At 42.4% G+C, this 26350-nt stretch overlaps 1 protein-coding gene across 1 annotated transcript in view; it reads left to right on the top strand.

The window, feature by feature from the left end:
* Window positions 1-623: 623 nt before the first annotated feature.
* cpne7 (copine VII) overlaps window positions 624-26350 on the top strand; it is a gene marked incomplete at both ends in the record, with an annotated part of 64434 nt that continues 38707 nt past the window's right edge. Inside the window, 4 exons of the mRNA XM_083759943.1 lie at window positions 624-797; window positions 12780-12962; window positions 15971-16045; window positions 21628-21702. Coding sequence (XP_083616069.1) covers window positions 624-797; window positions 12780-12962; window positions 15971-16045; window positions 21628-21702 — 507 coding nt within the window. The remainder of the gene's footprint in view (window positions 798-12779; window positions 12963-15970; window positions 16046-21627; window positions 21703-26350) is intronic.

The following is a 26350-nucleotide window of genomic DNA, read 5'->3' as shown; positions in this document are numbered from 1 at the left end:
TATAGGGCAGAATAGCTGTTTTCATCACCATAAGGTCCTGCATGCTACAGAAAAACCTTGTTGAATTAAATGTGTTTCATTCATAATTCCATTATTCACAACCACTATATTAAATGGGAAATTGGTTGTTGAGTTAGACAAAATGTCTATAGATAACTTTGAGAATAGCAAAGAAATGGCTTGGAGCTAATCCTCTGGCATCTGGCTTTTTGTTTTATAATGCAATGTTGGGTCCTCATGGGTGGGATGGCCCACCTATGGACAACATGTAAGGGTGGGCCACAAAAATCTGACTAACATTAAACATATTTTTTAAATTATCTTTCCAGTGGTCTAATCAGGTGTCAACTTACAACCACACCATCTTTCCTGTCCTGTCAGTCATCTTTACCAAGATGAGATGATTATCTTCTCAAAGGGAGAGCTTTGACAGGCAGTGATAACTGTGTGGGGATTGTTCCCATATATTACTCATTTATATGACATCTGGAAAGATCCAATCTACAGTGAGAGGGGCTTATTTGACTCCTCCGACACATTGCCCATCCCTGTGAGTCATCAAACTGCATCGCCTCTTATCGGTTATCTGGTTGGTTGGCAGCTCCTGATTCTCCTGAGCTAGAATGAATGACATCCAGGAGGCCACCTCCCCAGCGTCCGGCCTCACCGGGCCCGCTACCTGTGTCTCTAAAGTGGAACTACGTGTCTCTTGCAAAGCCCTCCTGGACCGAGAAACATTGAATAAGTCAGACCCATGTGTCATCCTCATGGTGCAGACCCAAGGACAGTGGACAGAGGTAAGCCTCCTCTTCTTTTGGGTCATTCAGTGTCCACTGCTGGACCTTTTGGGTCTCAATAATTGTGTAAGCCACATTAATGCAGTGTGACAAAGCAGTCAGTCAATCAATATTGGAGTAAACTGACTTCACACTATTGAGTGAGTGAGTGAGTGAGTGCATGAGTGAGTCAGTGTTATTGAGTGATGAAAGTCAGTCCATTGTTCAAAATTGTAAGCTCTGTGTGTAGGCTTATATCTTACTATGACCAGCACGTTCGACTTTGGATTCACCAGTCTCTTCAATATTGATCAATATGATCAGGGCGTCAGTGTAGTAGTAGAAATTGTGACTCAATCATAAAAACAATGTATCTAACAAGTGCCTTTATCCCAATTGGTTTTGAACATGTGTTACATTGATTAACCCATTTTGGACTCAGGTCGATGAAAAAAAAAGGCTTCTAAATCCTAAGAAAAATCTGAAAAACCTACGTTTCTATGTCAGTGGTGCTCAACCTTTTTCACGTCAAGGACCCCCAGAATTATCTCTATTGGGCCACGGACCCCCATCTCAAAATATGTAGTTCCAGGGACCCCCCAGAAGCAAATATTTGAGTTAAAAATATTTGCTCTGAAATATATTCAATGATTTGCGCCACATTTTAACAATTAAAAAAGAATAGCAGACCTACAAGCTCGTAGCGCGCCAGGTGTGCTATTTTTCAATAGCTAAATTATAACAATGCCCAAAATGGATGAAACCATTCGGGGACACATTCAAACACTGATGACGGCAAGGCATCAATCAACCTCCTCTTCGGGGAGCAGTTGGTGTCTTGCTCAAGGACACTTCGACATGCAGCCAGGGTTCCTAGCCCGGCCGCTCTACTCCTGAAATACAGTATTGAAATGTCACACAACCAGACATGAAAAGCACAGTGGGAGGGACACGCCTATCTCCATTTTCTGACGTCAAGGCTGCATAAATCACGTTGGAGCTGGAAAAAAATGACAAACGTTTTATATGGAAAGGCTCATGTTTATAGTAGTGTGTGTGCACTGGCAGCAATGTTGGCAATGTAGTTATTATGCATGATGATAAATCCAGTTTTTTGCTATGCAGTGTTTCTTATTTTGAGAGGAGTAGATTGCTTTCTCATATATATACACAGTAAAGTCCTCAGTGGTAATGTAACTCTGAGAGTGTACAGTCTGTTCCATTTGTACACTCTCAGAGTGAAATTAATGCTCAGGATTTGACAGTGTATCAGTCCGTGGCTGATCTGTGGCAGTAGTATGCAGCATAGGTCGCTTCTACCATTTTTAATGAACCCATTCTGACCTGAGATCAGATTAAAAAAATGTCAGTCGTTCTTCGATTTTTCAAAAATAGCAGACCTACACCGAGTGGCGCGCTATGAGCTTGTAGATCTGCTATTTTTCAATAGCTAAAGCACGACATGGGTACCGTTCAGAATGAGTTAAGTTAGGTAGGCCAGGGAAAATGAAAAGCACATCTAGCAGTGAGTATATGTCAACACATTGGTATGAGGATATTACATTTTATGGAATTCCTGCAGCAAACCAATCAAATCAAGCATATTCTCTTGTCCAAAAACCTTTCAAGAAATTGACAACCTAGCTGTGTTCCAATGGAAGTTTTGTTAATACATTCCATTGGTTAAATATTTATAAAACCCTTAGACTGACTTTACCACTTCAACCTGGTGTCCCTATTTTGGGCATGTCATTATGTGTGACAATTGTAATAAAACTAATAATCCAAATTTAGAAAACTAGATCGGTGCCCGGCTGTAGAGAGCACAGAGTCAGGAACGATGGAAGTTGGAGATCTACACATCTGCGTGTGTCCCTTTTATGCCCATATATGGAGTTATGTGTCAAGCATGCCCAATTATGGAGTGTTGTGATGTCAGAACAGGCCAACTCCATATATGGATCCTGAGCCTGGTCAGTCGGTAACGATGGAAGTTGGAGATCCATGCCCCACCCCGGCTATGCAATACCCGTTGTACCCGTGTCAGAGTACCCGTTCCACCCATCTGTCTGTATCCCTTTTATTCCCATATATGGAGATTTCTGTATCTATCTCTCTGTGTCCCTTTATTCCTATATATGGAGTTCTGTGTCAGGCATGCCCAAATGAAGTGTTGTGATGTCAGAACAGGCCAGCTCCATATATGGAGCTTGGGCAGGGGCCCTGTCCAGAGCCCGGGCAGAGGTCTTTTGTGGTGGTTCTGGCACTGTACTCCTTGTAGGGCTGTGGAACGCGTGTGGAATGCATGTGGAACGCGTGTGTCGAATTTGAAGTTGGTGGGGCAAACGGATCCCGAGTTACGTGGATTACAACCGTACAGTACACACGTACAGATGTACAGAGACAAGCCTCCTCATACCCTCACCTAAACATAACCGCAAGCACGTAGCAGCGCGTCCCTACCTTAACGCATGTTCGCCAACCTTAATCCGGTCGTTTTCCGGGTTTTCGTTTTATCAATGCCAATCGCAGCCAGTAGGCTCCTAGACTACATGCAGTAGGTCGATAAGATCGGCTTGATAAGTATAACCTACTGGGAATTATGGGTTGATACCATTCGAAGCGGGTGGATAGATATAGTAGATCTAAAACGTGTTGTATTGCGATGTGTTGTGAGCTTCTAAATCAACTTTTTGCTGCTTGTTCCAGCAAAATATGGCATTAATTCTAGTGATGTTAGCAAACTGGAGAGACATGGAAACCATTTATTGAATGTGCTCCAGTGATGTTTAGGCTATTTGAATGTGAGACTTTGTCCTGTGTGTAATATGATGAGAAAATTGACCCGGTCGGAGGGAGGGAGAATCAGAATACATGAGCAGTTGTTTTTCATTCAATATCGTCGTTGTCAGGTTAGTCTCGCGTGGCCAGACTGTTGCCTCCCGCAAATTTCCAATGCTTCCGTCATACAGTCTGGAGCAAAAAGGAAGCTCTGATCATGAGTAAAATATAAATGCTTCCGTCGTACAGTCTGGAGCAAAAAGGAAGCTCTGATCATGAGTGAAATATAAATACTTCCGTCGTACAGTCTGGAGCAACGGAAGCTCTGATCATGAGTAAAATATAAATGCTTCCGTCATACAGTCTGGAGCAACGGATGCTCTGATCATGAGTGAAATATAAATGCTTCCGTCATACAGTCTGGAGCAACGGAAGCTCTGATCATGAGTAAAATATAAATGCTTCCGTCATACAGTCTGGAGCAACGGAAGCTCTGATCATGTGACGTCTCCTCCCTGCTTCTGTTTCATCTTTACAGTCGCGCAAATGTATCCTTATATAAATCTAAATCGTCTAAGCATACTGTATATAGCTTGCTGCTTAGCAGAAATGTAAATATAAAATAAAGTCAAGTAAAGATATTTTAAAATATATTTTCGTGAGCGGAAAAGATGAACAGACGGCAGCTTCCGTGTTTGGATTTCACGAGTTGTAGTTCCAGACTGTAAGTAGCATTCAGTAGTTGTAGTTCCAGACTGTACATACAGTAGCATTCGGAGATTGAGGAATAGTTAGTACACGAGACCACTGTCAGGTGGAACCTTGTATGTCCAAAAATGGAAAAATTAACCTGTGTTGCAATGGATCCAATGTAGTTATATTTTTATTTGTATCTTTCAAATAGACCTGAAACAGCAGATCTACATGCTCGCAACATGTCGCACCATGTTGTGAGCATATACAGTAGATCTGCTATTTTTGTAGCTTTTGTGTAACACTGTAGTTGTATGACGAAGTGCGGTATTAATTTATTATATAAAAAGTTGAAATATGGAGATACAGGGTTTCTCCAAAAGCGACGTTATAGAACAGTGTGTTTTATACACTAGTAAATCATACTACTTGAACTACATTAAAATATGTGTTGCCAGTGTGCAACTGTGTGTGTGTTTTATGGTTCACCAGTAAAACACACACGCGCACGCACAAAGCAGACATACAGTACATTATAATAGACATCAGCTCTTCATAGCAGATATTATTTATGGTTATACTGTACTTAACCACCTAGCAGTGCAGCTCATCCTTTGCTATTGGGGTCTTACAGTATGTACAGTACGTATGTGTGGGTGGGGGTTGGATGCACACCACTATGGAAGCACAGTAAAGACCCAATAACCTTACAGTAAGTCCACATCCAAAAGGAGAAATCTAAACATAACACCACTCCGTATAGGTATAGGCTACTACTATCTTCAACTGTTTATGTTTGAATATTTGTTAATGGAAATGAAAGAATATTTACTGGTCTTGGATTAGTGTATTTAGTCAAAGATGGATGGATGGATGGATGGATGGATGGATGGATCAATCGATTGATCATGGATTGATAGATCCTATGATTCCTGTGGGGAAATTCAGGTGTCGTAACACCAACAGCAGTAAGCATGGAACACGATATACTGTAGGTACCTCTAAAAGTATAGAGATAAGATTATATATATACAGTAGATCCACCTCACAGCAATGATATGCAGTGAATATAACGGGTAAATATACAATCTACAGTATGTAACTTTCCTCTTCTTCACCCGGATTTTAATTTGATTTCCTACGCAAGTGCAGAAACCGTTACCATTGAGCTAATGGAGCCTGCCTGCTTGCTCAGAGGATAGATCCTATGGGCCCTATTTAGCTGGTCTTAATTACTGCCAAATCTTATGTCTTAACCTGGAGGCGTGGTCAGCGCTATAGTTCGCTGTTTTGAGGGCTGTAAAATACGCATTGCACCGAGAATCAGAATCAGAATATCTTTATTGTCATTGTACAAGACAACGAAATTGATTTGCAATCCAGCTCAGTGCATTTAAAACAAAAGACATAATACTCTATATAAAATACAAACATTTAAGGCATATTGCACAGTAAGTCCTTTTAGTCCATAAAGTGTCAAGTGTCAGAGTTCAAGTGTCAGTGTTTAGAGCTGACTGCTCTGGGGTAGAAACAGTTTTTCAGTCTGTTCATCCTTGCCTTGATGAATTTATAGCGCCTCCCTGAGGGCATGAGTTGCAGCAGGTGATGACCTGGGTGGGATGGGTCCTTGAGGATACTGTTGGCTCTCCTGCTACAATGTCTCTTTTAGAGGTCCTCCAGAGATGGAAGGGCACATGCCATGATCCTCTGGGCAGTGTTTATGACCCCAGAAGGGACTTTCTTTCTGCCGCCATGTAGCTGCAAAACCACAGGGAGATGCCGTAGATCAACACCGACTCGATGGAACAGCGGTAGAAGGACAGGAGCACACTCTCCATTATGTCCATTTTCCTGAGCACTCTGAGAAAGTAGAGTCGCTGTTGACCTTTTTTCTGGAGCGCAGTGGTGTTAATTTTCCAGGTCATGTTGTCAGAGATGTTCATGCCCAGGAACCTGAAGTCTGAGACCCTTTCCACCTCCTCTCCCTTGATGTGGATAGGCTGAATATTCTTCCTCCTGAAGTCCACTATCAGCTCCTTGGTCTTGGAGGTGTTGAGAATGAGGTTGTTCATCTCACACCATTCTGACACCTCTTCGGCATATGCACATAAGATCGTGGCGTATGGATTATGGACGGAAATAAGACTTGGAAAACATTTAGCAAAATAGGGCCCTGCGTCTAGGTGAGGTGACTCAATAGAAGAGCAGGGAGATGAAATACAACCACCCCAATTGTTTAAGTTATATTGTATTAGCATACTCTACCGTACAGATTGGACAAAATTACTTTTATTCATAAAAGGGTTACACAGTGTCGCTTTAACTTGAGTCTTAACTTGTTTAGTCTTAAGCTAGCATGCATGCAGTCATGCACGCGCACACACACACACACACACACACACACACACACACACACACACACACACACACACACACACACACACACACACACACACACACACTTCACCAACAAACAAACAACTCATTTTCTTACACACACACACACACACACACACACACACACACACACACACTTCACCAACAAACAAACAACTAATTTTCTTACACACACACACACACACACACACACACACACACACACTTCACTAACAAACAAACAACTCATTTTCTTGGACACAAAATAAGTGGCCCTGATAATGTCAGTCAATCATCTATTCTATTGCTTGTTATCCAGTGCCATTTATTGTGAAGTGTGTGTGTGTGTGTGTGTGTGTGTGTGTGTGTGTGTGTGTTTCTGTTTCTGGGGGGGCACTGCTGTCAAATCGATCAGAACTGGGAGGCTAAATTGCTTTGCAAGTTGTTTACTGCTGTCAGCTATAAGCCCACACAATACTGTATAGTGTGTGTCTGCCCCTGAACTGAAGGATTTTTTTCCTAAAAGTACTGGTTGAAGTATACTGCAATTCCTACAAAGTAAACCCCATAACATGCCCTAACAATTAGTAATGATCTCCAACCTCACATGGGATCGTATTGTGACGGCAGTGTGTGCATTTTATGTGCAGTATTTCATCATCATCATCATTATTTATACTAATTTTCAATGTAGCTGAGGTTACAATACACAAAATACAGTAAAAAAACCAAACAAACAATACATCAAACAACATTATAAATCAGGATAAATTACAAAGGAACTTTTTACAGAACAACCATCAGAAAAATAGATCAATTGAAGCAGGAGCAATCACGGTGAAAAGATGTTCTGGAGCAATGTTCTTATTAGCTGGCTCCTTTCCAAACGAAGAAGCAGTTGTACTCTCACTCACGTGACTGAACTTCTCAACGGAGATGCCTTTCTGCCACCTTTCTGAGAGAACTCATTTTGTCTGCTTGTTTGTCATCATTGCAAAATTATTTTATATGGGTTGACAACACAGTAGCCTCGGAAACCCAGACGTTTTTATTTCCAGGGAGGAAAAAAAAGTCTGGGTCCGAGTCCACTTCAATTCGGCATAGAGTAGCGCAAACATTGCTCACTCTGCTGATTTCTGATCGTCTGCACCTTTGTAAAATTGACATACACACGCACACATGTACACACACACGCTCCTCTCTCTCTCTGTCGCTCTAAGTAATTAGTCTCATGTCGCGCAGATGCGCATAGTTTCTCCCGGCGGATCCTGCCGGGAGCTGCCTCTGCCATAAAAAGCATAGTGAGTTCCAGGCTGACAACACAGCAACACTTGGATGCAGCGACAGGTCAATATTCAGTGCAGCAAACTTTCCTCCTCCTCTTGCAGCCTTGCCTGCTCCTCATTGTCTAGTTTGCCATCATCTTTCTTTTCACTTGCAGAGGACAACAATGACTTTTGCTCACTCACAAAATATGCAAAGTAACGTTTTTGATCTGGTACTTCAATGACAGGGAGGATCCAAAACATACAATGATACAACAATATCATGATTTCTTCATAGAGTGCTTTAATGCATGATTGACACAAGCATGCTTTTAACAAAAATTTTTTTATAGTAGATTAATGTGTTGTTTGTTTTTGTGTATCATTATTATTTGACTAGTCTACAGAATTATAGCAACCATAATGGTAAAATAAGATAATAGATTACAAAATAATGGTCAAATATTATAAAGCAGAAAAAAAAAACCCTTTTTATAATTATATGGAACAATTAAAGACAAGCATTAACATTCTGACAAGCATTCATGGGACACTGCCACTTAAATGTGTGAAGAAATGTATTTCCTGTCCTGGTATGAGTATTGAAAGAAAATGAAATGACATACTGAGAGATAACAAGGGAATAATATGTTAAGATGTAGTTTACAGATTTCTTGTTTTTATTTGTGTAGTTGAATACGGTCATTCATTTTCTGGTTTGGTCATGGGGGGAGCTGTGGGGAAAAAGCATGTTGGCAATAGTTCCAGGAAGTGAGGTACCAGGAACAGCTATATGAGTACAGGAAGTGAGGCAGCAGGGGTTCCATTCTAGGTATCAAAAAGAGTGTTTGGTGGTGGTTTGTCAAAGAAAGGTAATAGAGCATGCACATCCACTCTAGCCGACGAAAAATGTTCGTCGACTACCTTTTTCCATTGACGAAAACTAAATGGAAAATACATGAAAACTAAGCTATGATGACTAAAACTAAGACTAAAAATACTGACAATTTCGTCGACAAATAAAAACTAGACTAGAATGTTAGGAAGGGACTAGTGGACAATAGAGCCATCTTTTACACTTGGTTGCATGCTGAAAATAGCAGATCTGCTATTTTCAGCAAGTGTAAAAACAGTCATTACGACGGCATCAAGGCCCACTAAAATACATTTTAGTCGACTAAATTAACTGTAGATTTAGTCGACTAAAACTAAACTAACACAAACATTCCAGGTGACTAAAATGTGACTAAAACTAAGTAAACTATTCAAGAGACTATGACTAAAACTAAAATTGAAATTTACAGCCAAAAACAACACTGGCCCAGGTGCTGGGCAAAATGGCAGTACAGGGGAAATACATAGTCCACAACACTGGTAAGGAAAAACTCAGCTCCACTGGTTTATTAATTCAGCGTTTCGATCACTGGGATCTTCTTCAAGAAGATGATTCCTGAAGAAGGCTCCATATATTGTCCCGATATGGAGCCTTCAATTAGGGACAAACCAATCCAAGTCTATGTAGAAGAGCCGTTGCCATCGGACTGAAGCCCCATGAAGTGAACGGAGTTTGCGTAACTCTGTCTTACTCTATGGCTCTGGTCCATACCCACATTTGGGGTTTTTGACATGAGCACTAGATATCTACATTGTCTCAAATTTCACAGATATTGCACACGGTTTTCATGATTTGAGGCATTTTGTTCAACACAGCTGCACACTGTTTCGCTTAAAAGATGCTGTGTACCGATTTGGAGTAGGCTACTGTTAAAAAGATTGGCCTCCTGGTGGCGCTATAACGTGTGTGTGTGTGTGTGAGAGAGAGAGAGATGCGGAAATCTTGTATATCTGAGCATGGCTGAGTCAGGACTTTCAACTGAAGGAGTAGTGTTTCTTTGTTAGGCAGTCTGACAAAGTTAGGAACATGTTGGCCAAGTTTTCATTAATTAACTCAAAGTCCAAGTTTGGAAACTCTGACAGATCTAGGTTGCCCACGAATGAGTGCATTTCTGACTGCTAGCTACAGAGCCCTTCAAAGCAAAACTAGAAATGTGCTCTCAGTACTGTTGAGTTTCTTTGTATATACCTGTGAGATGGAGGGTGACTGATTTAAGCAGTCACACCTGGTCTGAGTCAAACTAGAACTGGACTCAGAGCTGGGTGTGGCTGCGCACCTGTTGTGCATCATGGACTTGATCAAGGCACAACAGGTTAAATCAGTCATCTCCACAAACACTGAGGAGAGAGAGCCTCTGTCCGGACAGTGGAGAGATCGCCTCTCCTGTGTAATGTGATATTATTGTGTATAATTCCCTGCACATGAAGGAATAAAAAGACAAACTCAATAAAAAGACAAACTCAACTGCACAACAGGTGCGCAGCCCACACCCAGCTCTGAGTCCAGTTCTAGTTTGACTCAGGCCAGGTGTGACTGCTTAAATCAGTCACCCTCCATCTCACATTACCTTTAACACTTACAAGCCTCAAAATGTCCACCACAATTGCCAAATGCTTTGTGCAGTTGGTGTCGGTGAGGGACTACATTTGCTCCATGCAGCCTACTTGAATCTGGGCAAGTTGCATTATACAGTATAGCTACTTAAAACGTATCCACCGACGATGGCTCTTTATGCCACCCTTTCAGTCAGACGGCCTACAGTAGGGTGGCCAGATCCAAACTGTTCATTTGAGGGACAGAGGTATCACTTGTGTGGGACAGGGGGGGACAGGGTTACCACTTTATTACTTAATACCTTGATGTCATATTCCACCACATTTTGTTATTAAACCCTCTGGTGTCTCACATTTAATTTTAAAAAGCTAATTTTGGTCATGGGTGGTATGGCCGACTTGGTATTGGTTTGTAGCCTAGGCCAGGGGATATTTCTCATGTTATTTTCACAGGCTTAAAAACACATCTTGCAGGAAGAGAGACGACAGAAAAACAGTCCTTGAGTGAGGGTAGTGTGTGCACAAAAGGCACAGTGACACAGTTCTCAAAACCTCAAAAAAGTGTTCAATTGAGCAGGATGCTCAAAATAGGAAGCCGGAGTCCTCTTAAGCAAAAACAAACTCTTATGCATTCACCTTTCAAGTGTCAAAAATGGTGTCCCAAAAACGGTACAACACACTATTTACACCTCCTGGTCTCCTGGTCTACAGCCCTACATCGACTGCCTAGGCCCTGTAGGGCCAGTGCATGGTAGGGCAATCTGCCACAATGGGACTAGGGCATTTCAACACTGATGTCTGCCAGTCACATTGTGTGGGACAGTGTCTTCATTTGTGGGACGTCTGAAAAGTCTTGGAAATGAGGGACTGTCCCTACGCAAAGTAAGGCAATAAGAAACCCCCTCCTCTCTTAGTGATCAAGCTCTGTTCTGACGTCACGTCACAAACAACCCCTTCTCGTCGGAGATCTCCATATATGGGTGACTGGGTGTGTGAGTGTGCATACAAACAAACGACTTGAATTAATATAGAAGACAGTATGTATACGGCTATGCCTATTGTCTTGTGAAAACATTATGCAAGCTAGGAGTTATTGACCATCTGAAACAGTCGGAACTCCCACATGACGGGGAACTGGCAGGCTTGACGGTAACAGATGACAGAACGGCTGAGAACAAGATCTAGGCAATAGACCAGACGAGAGAGAAAAGGAAAATGTGTGTGCGTGAGTATTTGTGCGCGTGCACGTGTGTGTGCATGTGCTTCCTGTAAAGCATTTTGACATTGTGGCAGCAAGGTCCTTTGAAAATATAGTGTGTGGTATCACCATTTTGTGATGCCACAGATAGAAACCCTGTTCATTATTCCCAAAGAGATCTCTGAAAATATTTATATACATTTTATATAAATATTTTTGTATTTTATCCATTTATATTTTAAGCCTGGAAACAAGCCATCCAGGCTCCTGGTGAATCAACTCAATTTTGTTTTACTTAAAAAATAGTATTTATTATAAATATATATATAGCCTAATATAATTAAATATTAAAATCTTTTCTAAATCTCGGTATGGTGGATCTGACATTATGAATTCACACAAACAATGCGTAGGGCTGTCACGATTAAAACATGTATACGTTGATTAATTGTCATTTGAATGACATTTAACATTGGTATATTTTAATATTAAAATAAACATTACATTTTGCAAAAATACTTCTAGTACTGTACAAACCTTCGTGTGTGTGTGTGTGTGTGTGTGTGTGTGTGTGTGTGTGTGTGTGTGTGTGTGTGTGTGTGTGTGTGTGTGAGAGATATGCGATATGCGGAAATATTGTCTGAAAATCTTGTATATCTGAGCATGGCTGAGTCAGGACTTTCGGCTAACGGTTATTCCTTGGCCTGCTGTCAGTGTGCACAAGAAATCTGACACTCCTCATTGGTATAGTCATTTGCAAGAAATATAATCTCCCTGCCTTCAGCCTCGCAGGGATAAACATGGTTACTGTTTTACAAAGTCATTCTCCATTTTATAGACAATCGAACAATGCGAGATTAGTTTTAGAAACAGATTCTGCTCTTGGCTCTTAGATTTGAGGGTGAACAATAATTGATTTTGGTCAAAGACCACATTTCTGTAATGTAATATGTAATCATCTCTAAATATAGTTAGAAGACTCTGTGTGGGAGATACCTCATGGCTCCAGAGAAAGCTCTGCTCACTTATGAGCTAAGATTTTGGAAAGCCCCTTTTGGTCTTCTCCTGTGATTCTCTAGGCAGAGACACTGTATTTACACTGTATAACAATGCTAGCACAGGCATGCATAAACCATGTCTTATTTGTCTCAGAGTATACACAATCTATACTTTCTTATTATATTCCATAAATGCAGTTTTAGTGTTTCATTATTCACTGTGTTCTCTCTCGTTTCAATTCAGCTGGACCGGACGGAGGTGATAAAGAGCAACCTGCACCCCGTTTTCGCCAAGGTCTTCATGTTGGACTATTACTTTGAAGAGGTTCAAAAGCTGCGGTTTGAGGTCTATGACATCCACGGCGCACATAGCATCGGGACTCGAGAGGACGACTTCCTGGGCGGCGTGGAGTGTACTCTTGGTCAAGTAGGTGTTTCATTGATTGATTGAAATATTTATTAACAGTTTGCAGAATGAATTACAGTACATTTCAAGCACAAACTCAATACAAAGACTGTGAGTGGACGACCCAATTAAGCATTACACTTGTTTACAAGAGGGTCCACCATGTTCAATTCATCAAAACATTTAGAGACGTACAAATACACTTCTATATAGTTAAAGATGGAGTGCCACAATTTTTTCCACCCTAAAACATGATCATCAGGTATTATTACAATATAATGGGGAAGAACTTTTTCCAAAAAGTGTACAGTATTTGTTAAAATCATGCTTTTATGTGGACACGCCCACCAGTTCATTAAGTATGCCTGGTCTGCCTGGTGGGTGGTGATGGGTGGTGATCCACCTGAACTGAAGCCACACCCACAGCTGTCGGCTGTAGTTGTATGATAAAGGGGGAGGGGTTAGGGGTGGGGCTGATAGTGTGGTGTCACTATATTACTGTTTACTTCATTGGCCCGTTTGACTGTCAAGGGTTCAGCCTCCAGGAAGAAACCCTAAATACAAAGTTAATACACCGTTGCACATAAAAACAACTCCAGGGTGTCTAATGAAGTATACTGTCACCTCATAGACACATGAAAAACTGGAAAAATACAAAAAATTTGGCACTCCATCTTTAAAGAACAGAACAGGATTTCATCATAAAGGAGGTAAAAAGGGAAAAGAAACTTATACAGTGAGGGGACAAAGGGTGGGGGGGGATTCAGATTTTATGTGGGCCAGTTTCGAATTGCAGCCGTCCGTAGGTGCCCTTTGAGAGCGATTTTGAAGGAGTCAAGGGATTCGCATGTTTTGACTGACCTCATTGGTGGTTTTTTAACCCATTTTGAACACCTATTCGTTGTTATACCTCTCAATCCGGGAACCCCTTTATGTAACATTGCTATGTATCCATCTGTTTCTGTCGGGAATGTACTGGGGCTCCTTGTGTGTGGGTACACCCAGACATACGCGACAAGGGGCGGCAAGATGCTGCCTAGAGCAGGCGTCTCTTCCGGGTATTTAAACAGATGGTGGATGGAAATGCTGCTCACGCATGGCAAAAACTTGACGCGTCGGCAAAAAAAACTGGAAACGCTTTGCCGACGGTGCAAGTTTCAGCTGTGGACGAACGCCATTTCCATCCACCAGTTGTTTAAAAACCCAGAAGAGAGACTGGGGCACAGTGGCACAGTTGGTAGTGCTGTCGCCTCACAGCTAGAAGGTCCTGGGTTTGATTCCCGCTCGGGACGCTGTGGGTGCTGGCGGCGTGTTTCCTCCTCCGCGTCATCAGTGCCCATACCCGAAGGGGTTGGCGAAAGGGCCTTTCTGTGTGGAGTTTGCATGTTCTCCCCGTGTCCCCTAGCGTAGGTACCCTCACAAAAAACATCCTGGTCACTAAACTGCCTCCCCCTGGCCAGCCGGGGCGCCTGATGGAGGGGAAAGGAACTGGTCGGAATAACGTGTTCCTTCCACGTGCTACGTCCAACCAGGGAAACTCCCCCCTGTCAGGTGTAAAGGAGCAACTTGGACACTCAGGCATGAAGGAAGCATGAGTTCAAGTCCGTTGCTCTCCCCTTGTCCCCCATATATGGGGACTAGGTTGGTGGAGGGTGTGTAGAGCCCAGGATCACATTAGATGATTGACACAGGGGTGAAAAATGGGTTCCAAAATCGTGTCGTGTATGTCTCAGTACACTGCGAGTGCTTCACTTCCTCCCGCCAGTGTTGCCATGTCTGCTTATTATAAGCGACCTTTGGCTTGAAAATAATGGTAGTTGCTGGTTGTCGGTTTTTTGGGCTTGTTTTCCTAATGTTATTTAAACCAGTGGTTCCCACATTTCTAAACTTTTGTCCACGGATATATCCATCTGAAAATAATTTGTGCCACGGACCCTGTAAAAATATTTCAATTATTCGTTGTTTTTTTTGTGAAAATAACAAAATAACGTGTTGCTGTGAGCTTGTATATCTGCTATTTTCATTTGAGCTTGTTTTCATAGACCTGGCCACTTGTTTCTCTTGCAAAAGCTGGCAACAACAGGAAGAGGAAGTTATGCACACACAAAACGCAAAGGCTTATGGGACACTGGAAACGGGTCAATATAGGTCAGGATTTAGAATGCGTTTTAGGGACTAAATGGGTTAATATCCAGTGGCGTGCACAGATAGACACTAGGGGGTGCTAGAGCACCCCCTGCCCTTTTGGCAATTTTGCTCTTAAAAAAAAAGAGGGGGGTTCTTAATTTGTAGTGTGTGGACCATGGTGACATTGATCAAATCTTGATAAAAAACGCTTCTACTATATTATTTAGGCCCCCACAATCTAAACCTATGTTTCTATGTCAGTGGTTCTTCGATTAAAGAAAAATAGCAGACCTACAAGCTCGTAGCGCGCCACTCGGTGGTGCGCTATGAGCTTGTAGATCTGCTATTTTTCAATAGCTAAAGCACCAAAATGGGTTCCCACCCCAAAATGCGCTGCACAAGGTGCAGCTACAAGCTCGTAGCGCGCCACTCGGTGGCGCGCTATGAGCTTGTAGATCTGCTATTTTGCAATAGCTAAAGCACCAAAATGGGTTCCCGCCCCAAAATGCGCTGCACAAGGTGCCCTTTTTTTCACTTGAGCACCTGCCCCTCTAAATGTCTGTGCACGCCACTGTTAATATCTGTTAGTTTTGTTACTTTGTACTAGTTGTACTCAAGTATTGATCAAATAGAAACAAACCGAGCACAACTCAGTTTATTCAAACAGCAGTTTACACAACTGCAGCAAGTACTGTAAACTGCTGTTTGAATAAACTGAGTTGTGCTCGGCAGCAGTTTACAGACTCCACAAAACTCTAATGTATAAAATAAATAATAGGCAGCACAGTTAAAATGAAGGCATGCGGTCATACACAGACGTGTTTCAGAGTACTGACTCACATCCATCTGTGCTGGTCAAGCTGGGCTCATGGACAATCATGTGTTTATTCTGTTCGTTGCAGATTGTGGCCCAGAAGAAGATGGTCAAGCCTTTGCTCTTAAAGTATGGGAAATACGCAGGGAAATCCACCATCACGGTATGTAATGTCCAGTGTTGTTTTTGGCAGCAAATTTTGATTTTAGTTTTAGTCATAGTCTTTTGAATAGTTTTTATTTAGTTTTAGTCACATTTTAGTCACCTGGAATGTGTTAGTGTTAGTCTAGTTTTAGTCGACTAAATGTCATGAGATTTTAGTCGACTAAATCTACAGTTGATTTAGTCGACTAAAATGTATTTTGGTGGGCATTGATGCCGTCGTAAGGACTGTTTTTACACTTGCTGAAAATAGCCGATCTACAAGCTCACAACGCGTCGCAGCGCTTGTAGATCGGCTATTTTCAGCATGCAACCAAGTGTAAAATTACTCATACTGGATCTCTTGTCCATTAGTACCTTCCTAACATTTTAGTCTAGTTTCTATTTGTTGACGAAATTGTCAGTATATTTAGTCTTAGTTTTAGTCATCATAGATAGTTTTCATTTAGTTTCCATTTAGTTTACTTCAGTGGAAAAAGGTAGTCGACGAACATTTTTCGTCCTAGTTTTAGTCAACGAAAACAACACTGGTAATGTCCCATATATACATCACGGTATGTAATGTTTCATCCAAGTAAATTAGCGTAGGTTGCTGTCAGAATCCTGCTTGACGCAAACTGGCCATGTGGCATTCTAGGAGTGAACATAAGTTGTGAGTGCAGTCATTGTAATTCCAATTTCCATGGCATATAGGTTTCAAATTGGTCGCATTTGTGGTGCCATCTGTGGCCAGAAGTGAAAGCTGTTTTGGCGGTGTGTTCTTTTTGATTAATTTGATGTTCGTGTTGTTTTTCTTTGTAAAATAGGCCCCTCTCACAACATTTGGAAGCCAATACAAATCCGTATCATCTGAAATGGGTGAATGATAATGATAATGATAATGATAATGAACTTTATTTATATAGCACCTTTCAGAACAAGGTTCCAAAGTGCTGTACAGTACAAGGTTAAAAAACACAAACAACATAATTATAGCAAATCACAATCAAGGGCAGTTTAAAAACGAGAAACACAAAAAGAAAAGAAGACAAAATAGCAGCAGTTAAAAATGAAGCATACATATAATATATGTATGCTTCATTTTTAACTGCTGCTATTTATGGTAGTGGTGAATCAAACTTGTGGATACCGCTATAAGAAGATGTGCAAACACTATGCTGTCTATACTGACATTCAGACAACGACAGTAATATCACAATAACACAGACGTTTTTTTGTTCCTTCCCCACAGTAATCTTGTTAACAGTAACAGAGTCATAGCATTGCAGGCATTACTTTCTTCATTATACTGAAAAGTGAGAAGAAGGGTTTTTAAATCGTTGGGGGTGATTTCCCTTTGGCCATGGTGATACGTATCTGTATTGATTTTACTCTAATTCAGTGTACACTGACTGTACGGCTAAAGTGCAGTTTCTGCCTCGTGCAGGACAGTAACTGTTGAATAGAAAATGACTTGTAATGATTGAGGATCAAGTGATAGAGGGGGTTTATTCCACAGGGCTTGTTTGTTTACCAATTAAACTCATTGTACAGTACATCAAATAACAAAAATTGCAGATCTACAAACTCATAACACGTCTCAGTGCAACACATTGTGAGCTCGTAGAGGGAATATTCTGAGTAAATATTCGACTATTTATTACCATATGTTTGCCTCTATCATGACATGCCCAGATTAGGGGCGGTAGGGTTAATGTATAAAACATGTCTTCATGTAGAGTAGTGTTGGTTGCATATTATTGTAAGCATCTTTGACACATGCAGTAACTCCATCTGCTACACTTATGGTTGATTACATTTTAAATGAATCAGACCAGTGTGTGTCCAGTGGAAACCTCGTATGAATCTGATCTCAGGTCAGAATGGGTTAAAAGAGAGGGGGGGGGGGGGGGGGGGAATGATGTTTGAACCACTGTGATGTTACTGTCAGCTCATCTCGCTCGTTGCTTCAGTGCAGTGGAGCAGTGAAAACTCATCTTCTGAAAGAGCAACACTGTTCTTTTCTTTTTGAGTGGTGCAAGCACTCCAATAGACAGCTATGTGTGTGGCTGTGTCCCTGGGTCTGTCTGTCCCTGTGTCCCTGGGTCTGTCTGTCCCTGTGTCCCTGGGTCTGTCTGTCCCTGTGTCCGTCTGTCCCTGTGTCCCTGGCTGTGTCCCTGGGTCTGTCTGTCCCTGTGTCCCTGGGTCTGTCTGTCCCTGTGTCCCTGGGTCTGTCTGTCCCTGTGTCCCTGGGTCTGTCTGTCCCTGTGTCCCTGGCTGTGTCCCTGGGTCTGTCTGTCCCTGTGTCCCTGGGTCTGTCTGTCCCTGTGTCCCTGGCTGTGTCCCTGGGTCTGTCTGTCCCTGTGTCCCTGGGTCTGTCTGTCCCTGTGTCCCTGGCTGTGTCCCTGGGTCTGTCTGTCCCTGTGTCCCTGGGTCTGTCTGTCCCTGTGTCCCTGGCTGTGTCCCTGGGTCTGTCTGTCCCTGTGTCCCTGGGTCTGTCTGTCCCTGTGTCCCTGGCTGTGTCCCTGGGTCTGTCTGTCCCTGTGTCCCTGCGTCTGTCTGTCCCTGTGTCCCTGGGTCTGTCTGTCCCTGTGTCCCTGGGTCTGTCTGTCCCTGTGTCCCTGGGTCTGTCTGTCCCTGTGTCCCTGCGTCTGTCTGTCCCTGTGTCCCTGGGTCTGTCTGTCCCTGGGTCTGTCTGTCCCTGTGTCCCTGGCTGTGTCCCTGGGTCTGTCTGTCCCTGTGTCCCTGGGTCTGTCTGTCCCTGTGTCCCTGGCTGTGTCCCTGGGTCTGTCTGTCCCTGTGTCCCTGGGTCTGTCTGTCCCTGTGTCCCTGGCTGTGTCCCTGGGTCTGTCTGTCCCTGTGTCCCTGGGTCTGTCTGTCCCTGTGTCCCTGGCTGTGTCCCTGGGTCTGTCTGTCCCTGTGTCCCTGGGTCTGTCTGTCCCTGTGTCCCTGGCTGTGTCCCTGGGTCTGTCTGTCCCTGTGTCCCTGGGTCTGTCTGTCCCTGGGTCTGTCTGTCCCTGTGTCCCTGGCTGTGTCCCTGGGTCTGTCTGTCCCTGTTGGGTCTGGCTGTGTCCGATCACGAAAATAGCGTTATAGCGTTTGTTCACCACCAAGTGTCACTGTTGCACAGCCTAACACACAGACATAGACACACACAGGCCAGGGAGGAGGGCTTGTACAGTACAGTACAGTACAGTACAGTACAGTACAGTACAGTACAGTACAGTACAGTACAGTACAGTACAGTACAGTACAGTACAGGACCAGTACAGGACCAGTACAAGTACAAGTACAAGTACAAGTACAAGTACAGTACAGCACCACTCACTTCAGACGGGTCTGATTTTTCTTCTTTTACCAGATCTGAATTATTCTATACATTTTATAAATCCTGATCCAACTGAAACTGTCTCTTACTGCTACTAATCCATGATTGACTGAAATATTTAACATGTAAAAAATAAAATAGGCAATGGGTTAGGGTTAGCTTCATCTTTTGTTTGAATTTACAGTCACATTACATTATAATGTATTGACCCCAGAAGGTTGACTCATGCATGCGCTACTGTACATTATAGGCTATATCTTCAAATGCAAATTTCACGGCTTAAACGTGAACTTGGTTTTTTAATATTTCATACATGAACTTCACTGGAGTTCTGTCTGCTGTAGCCAGTTTCACATGATCCATATGTTCTGCACTGTGAACCATGAGTAGAGATCAGCAGAGGGTGCTGTCTATGTGGTTCTTTTTATTATTTTTAACCCATTCTGACCTGAGATCAGATTCTAAAAATGTCTTCTACATCCTGACAGTTTTCTAAAAAAGCTATGTTTCTACGTCAGTCGTTCTTTGATTTTTCAAAAATAACAGACCTACAAGCTCGTAGCGTGCCACTCGGTGGCGCGCTATGAGCTTGTAGGTCTGCTATTTTTCAATAGCTAAAGCATGACATAATGCTAACACCAAAATGGGTTCCCGCCCAGAAAGGGTTGACTCAAATGGCTTAACCCATTTTGGGCGGGAACCCCTTTTGGTGTTTTAAACATTATGTTATAACTTTAGCTATTGAAAAATAGCAGATCTACAAGCTTGTAGTGCGCCACAGAGTGGCGGGCTACGAGCTTGTATAGGTCTGCTATTTTTTGAAAAATTGTGAAAATATTTATTTTAGAAAACTGGAGGATTTAGAATAATTTGAGGTCAGGCCTAAAGCCTATACACAAAACAAACAAGTAAACAGTGAAAACAAACAGCAGACATACTGTAGTTGCAAATTCACCAACCTTGCATACTTATCAGTTATCATGATGGTTTTGTGGGTAATGCAGCAACATTTACTGTAACAACAACAGCATTTTAATTTGTGTTTCCAGATAACCACACTATCAAAGTTAAAGCCTGGCCCGAAAGATTCGTCCGTCCGTCCGTCCGTCCCCTGAGCATCTATTTCTGTCTTAATGTAAATTACACTGTCATAAATGACTTCTGGCCACACAACGTTTCTAAAGCTTCTGTCATGGGGTTGAATTTTCTATTTCAAGTTCAAAACGGGGACATCATGTGTATAAATTGCTCTTTCGGTGAAGAGCTGAAATGCTGTATAAATCCTGACAATGGGGTATTAAAAACGTCTCACTGTGACATGCTCTTTGCAAATTAAAGTCTCCAAACATCTCCGAGCTTCACTATAATCACATGGTGTGATGATGGCAAACTAATCTGGAAACATGTGGCCTTGTTTGTTTTGGGGGGGGGGGAACCTTCTCTTCATTTTAAACTGTTTGTTATGCCATCATGTAGAGAGTAGTGTGTAGATGTATGGACTCTACTCCCACTAACAACAACATGCATTATAATGCATGCAACAGGATTATAGCTGAATTAGGATGAACAGAATTATAGTTTCATGTTCAATCACTGCATGAAGAAATTACATGATGTCAAAAGGAGATGATATATAGCAGGGGTCTGCGACCTTTTTTAAATGAAGTGTCATGTTTGTATGTTCTATAGATCGTCAGTGTGCCATATCAACATTAATTAATTTTAATGACACCACGTGGAAAATTCCAACATATTTTGCTTGTCCACAAACATTTTAAAATATTTTCTTTCACGTTTTTATAATGATCATTAGAGTCAGGGCAATAACAGAGTTCAGTTTTAATTGAATGTAGAATGCAGGATGTAATTTACACACAAATGTGAGGGACTTTATTTGACTGAATTTGTTTAAATAGTTTATTTAAAACCAAAGATACTCTCTCACACACTTGCCATGCAGTGTGCCATTGGTCACCCTCCTTTGTGCCAATGTTGGCACTGGTGCCTAAGGTTGCCTACCCCTCATATATAGAATGGGCTCTGAATTACAGTAACATCATCAGCATTTACGAGCTTCATCATTTTTACCCAATCCTGTGTTAGTATAAGATTGTTGTCAGTATTAGATATTGAAATCTTTTAAATCCTCTGTGTTGACTTGACTCCAACGCTATGCGTCACAAAGGGATTCATTCATTAACACTGAGAATTTAATAACACCACAGAGTACCAGGCAGAGGAGGAAATGTCACTGATAAATGTAATTTATTTCTCAGGTGCATGCGGAGGAGATTTCTGGCAACAATGGATATGTGGAGCTCTCCTTCTGTGCCAAGAAGCTGGATGATAAGGTACAAATTGTAGATTTATCATGATACCAACATGGTTCATCCTTTATTAACCCATTTTGGGCGGGAACCCCTTTTGGTGTTTTAAACATTATGTTATAATTTAGCTATTGATAAATAGCAGATCTACATGCTCATAGCACGCCACCGAGTGGCGCGCTACGAGCTTGTAGGTCTGCTATTTCTGAAAAATGGTGACAATATTTATTTCAGAAAACTGAAGGATTTAGATTTTTTTTTTTTTTTTTTTTGAGGTCAGGCCTAATGGGTTAAATATGGTATTGCATTCACACTGCTATACATACATATATAGATAACATATCAGCTGTGACAGGCTATATAGGCTTTGCATGCATAAATGTCTGCATGGGATGTGTACAATACTGTACATGTGGGATGTGTGGGTACACAGCATGGTTGCAGCAGCTACTGTACCATTCATGGAGATTTATGTAATGGCCTCATGTTTTGTGAAGGTTGAGAGGGAGATATGATGTAGCCAGCAATGTGATACTCATATACCGTGACCAAGTATACAGTAATGCATCACTTGCCCTGGAGCTCAGCAGGTGGTATCATGTATGTATCATGTATATGTCTACAGCAGTAGCATGTCTGCACAACCCTCCCCCCCCCCCCCCCCTCTCTCTCTCTCTGCTTTTGAGCGTTGGACGAATGGACCATATTGATCTATATATGCATTATATCCATGTGTAATCAATCCTTATACATGTTTTATAATAGCTGTACAAATGGAAGAAATCAATATGGCGTCCATAGGCACAGCTCCACAAGGTTGTATTTGGTAAAAGATTCAGAAAATATACAATATTTTCACTGAGGATACAAGTGTTATAGAAATGATTGATGATCACAGTATGAAACACCTTCTTTGAAGTAGTACGCTAAGCAAACATGCAAGATGGCTGGTCTGGCACATGGCGCTGTCCCTGGTACTGAATGGAGCGGAACACATCTCTTCCATTCAGCTTTGCTTGCTTTTTATGGATGTATAGAACCTTTGGCTCTAATTCATATTTGTATTTGTGTGTGTGTGTGTGAGAGAGAGAGAGAGAGAGAGAGAGAGAGAGAGAGAGAGAGAGAGAGAGAGAGAGAGAGGTAGGCTCAGGAGGTAGAATGATCATCCGAGGCTATTGTTTGGTTAAAACAGCATTAGACCATCAGGCCATTTTAGTTATAGAGACATGGCATTCAGCCCTGAATATTGCCATTTCATTGTATGGCCATGACACAAACACATTGTTCAATACACTGCTATATTTCCAGACACAGGATTACAAAAAAAGAAGAAATGGGACGAAATGAGACAAAACTAGAAAAAGTGCCCTTCTGGGCACAGGTCTCCACCAGGATAGGAATGTAGGACATTGCAGCTTGCCTTCATCTGGTGGTTGGATAAAAGGGCAACAAAAGTAAAAAATCTGAAAGACCGGTTTCGTTGAATGGCTCTAGAGAGACTGTGTACCAATTTGCGTGATGTTTGGACAAAATCTGTAGGTGTACTGTGCAAAAACTTGTTTTGCACAAAGCGGCCTCCTGGTGGCGCTATACCAGGCCGTTCTGGAAAGTTTGGGGCAGAGGTTCATCGTTGGCATCCAGGGAGTGTGTGTGCAAAATTTGGCATCGACCGGGTTAACGGTGGCCGAGATTAGCTGCTCACACACACACACACACACACACACACACACACACACACACACACACACAGACGGACGGACGGACGGACGGACGGACGGACGGACGGACGGAGTGCAAAACATACTCTCCCCCCATGCCTTCGGCCTGGTGGAGACAATGAGCAGGACGATAACCTACTGTTTTACTACATAGAAAGATTTGCTTCATCACCACCATTTTTAAATTCCACTTCAGTCGCTTCGTCCTGACGCCGGGCCTGATGATAGCATCAACTGCAAGGGGGACATTTTTTATTTTTTATTTTCACCTTCAACTCGCTTCATTGGTTTTTTATAGTTTTAGATAGAAGCAAGGGGGGGGGGGGGATTCCATAAGGCAAAGATCAGAAAGGCAATTCAATAAAGTAGAACATGTTTATTGTGAAGCAATAACAGAGCGTGCCAGCATGATGCCTGACCCCGGACCGGCGTGATGCTGACCCCGGACCGGCGTGATGCTGACCTCGGACCGACGGACCGCACTGACCTTTTCCTGTGTGCGTTTTAACACGTGGTTTTTGATCGAGGCCAACACTTGACATTTCAGCCGACATTGTAAAAAATATCTCTCTAAGTCTAAGAGCTGTGAAGTGTGAACACAGATGTGACTTTAGGATTTACTTTATTTGCCCAAGCTGTGTCAGTAAGATTGTTGACAGTAGTATTGTATAGATTGACTGTTTTGCTGCATATTGGCTTGAGGTTCCTGTTGTCAGTGCCAAGATTCCACAGTAAAATCCTCAGTGTTAATTAAATCAGAGTGTACAAATGTAATCAATTGGTTACCATTTGGTTACAGTTTGGTACACTTTCTGAGTTACAAATGGTGAAATTATATAGCCTACTGTAAGTAACAGCTGTGATTTCAGCTGTGACTGCCAATGTCTGTTGCCTCTCCGTGACCATGCCAAGCTTTGAATTTAACAATGAACAAAACGTTAATTGTAATATTTGCCACTAAAATATTTCCACAAACAGAGAGGCTGTCCTTTATATTGGAGTTAATTCCTAGAAGCCCTTGTGAATCATTTTAAATCATGACTTTATTCACCTGTGTGATTACCATAGCTCATTCATTATGGCTACGTTATCCATCTAACTCCAGATGACGGCCGGACTCGTTTTAAACTGAAACGGTTCAATGAAATAAATATTTCTCTGAAAAATAAATATGTATCTGAAAACATTTGAGGTGGGGAAATATAGGCAATAGTGCAGTAGCATAACGTGCCTCAGTGCTGCCTCTCTCTGGCATGAGAAGTGGTGAAATCAGCCCAACGGCTTCTGCCAGAATTATGTGCACAAGCAGCTTTTCTTTTTTTTTCTTCTTTTTTTAAGCTTAAACGGGCTATGGGAAAAATACATTCAAAGAGCCTATCAATGATCTGCAGCTACTCAGTCAGGCGTACAGTATGTGTAAAACTGAATGTTGGATGAATGACAGTCCTTGAGCTTTGTGGGATTACAGTCACATACTACGTGTGAAGGCCATCGATCTCAGTATCGGAGGGGAAGCGACGCTTGATTATGGATCCTGCCGCAAAAGAACACTTCCGCTTAGAGGCAGGCCCACGGCCGTCTTGAGTCACAGGCAGACAGGCAGGCAGACAGGCTGTCAGCCAGGCAGGCAGGCACTAAGCGCGATGCGTTTTTAACAGAATAGCATTGTTATTTTAACGCGTTTAAAAAAAAAAACAAGCCCTACACAAGAGAACCGTTTTTAATAAAACAGAGTTGTTCAGGCATTAACGTGACTGCATGGGGACCCCCTGAAACCCAAGGACCACTGGTTGGATGGATTTAGAGAATAAAAAACATAAAACCTTATTTTTTTTTAACTTATTTTTTTTATCCCACGATTTTGTAACCCATTTTTCACCCCTGTGTCAATCATCTAATGTGATCCTGGGCTCTACACACCCTCCACCAACCTAGTCCCCATATATGGGGGACATGGGGAGAGCAACGGACTTGAACTCATGCTTCCTTCATGCCTGAGTGTCCAAGTTGCTCCTTTACACCTGACAGGGGGGAGTTTCCCTGGTTGGACGTAGAGCGTGGAAGGAACACGTTATTCCAACCAGTTCCTTTCCCCTCCATCAGGTGCCCCGGCTGGCCAGGGGGAGGCAGTTTAGTGACCAGGATTACTGCATGTTTTTTGTGAGGGTACCTACCCTCATAAAACCTGTGTACTTTTTAGATAGATAGACGCATCGCGCTTGTGTTCTTAACAGCGGTGCCTGCAGTGCCTAGTGCCTGCAGCTGACAGCCTGTCACTCAAGACGGCACCTCTAAGCGCAAAGGCGGGATCTATAATCAAGCGGAAGGGACGGTCCACTGAGATTGTGATTGGTTGAGGAAAAGCACACCTCCATTTCAGAAGATAACTTCAAAATAAAGCTATAGCAAAAAGCCATTTCATGAAATCTTTAAACTAAAATGTCTAATCTTTGTAATTCTTATAGTCCTTTCAAACTACTTTTTATTATGTTCTTTTCAGTAATAATTTATCCTCATCATCCTCATTCATTTTCAGTAGCTGTCACCAAATACTAGAGAAGTCTACCTAATGACCAAGTTCACCAATTAAAAGATGGGGAGAGAAAGAGGGAGAGAGAGGGAGAGAGGGAGAGGGAGAGAGAGAGAGAGAGAGAGAGAGGGAGGGAGGGAGAGAGAGAGAGAGAGAGGGAGGGAGAGAGAGAGGGAGGGAGAGGCAGTGGCGGAAGGTTCCTATAACGGCAGTGGGTGCAGCCACGCATATTTGCGCTGCGGCTGGCTGCTATTAGCTCTTGTGTTGTGTTGTTATTTTGCCAGTGGGTTCTTCTGCTCCTGTGCACCCCCGGAGTTGACGCCACTGGGGAGAGGGAGGGGGAGGGATAGGGAGAGAGAGAGAGAGAGAGAGAGAGGAAGAGGGAGAGAGGGAGGGAGGGAGGGAGAGGGAGAGAGAGGGGGGA

The sequence above is a fragment of the Protomyctophum parallelum genome (genome assembly GCF_964188405.1).
Source record: "Protomyctophum parallelum genome assembly, chromosome: 2".
Taxonomy (NCBI): Eukaryota; Metazoa; Chordata; class Actinopteri; order Myctophiformes; family Myctophidae; genus Protomyctophum; species Protomyctophum parallelum.
This window is presented reverse-complemented; position numbering and strand designations above follow the sequence as displayed.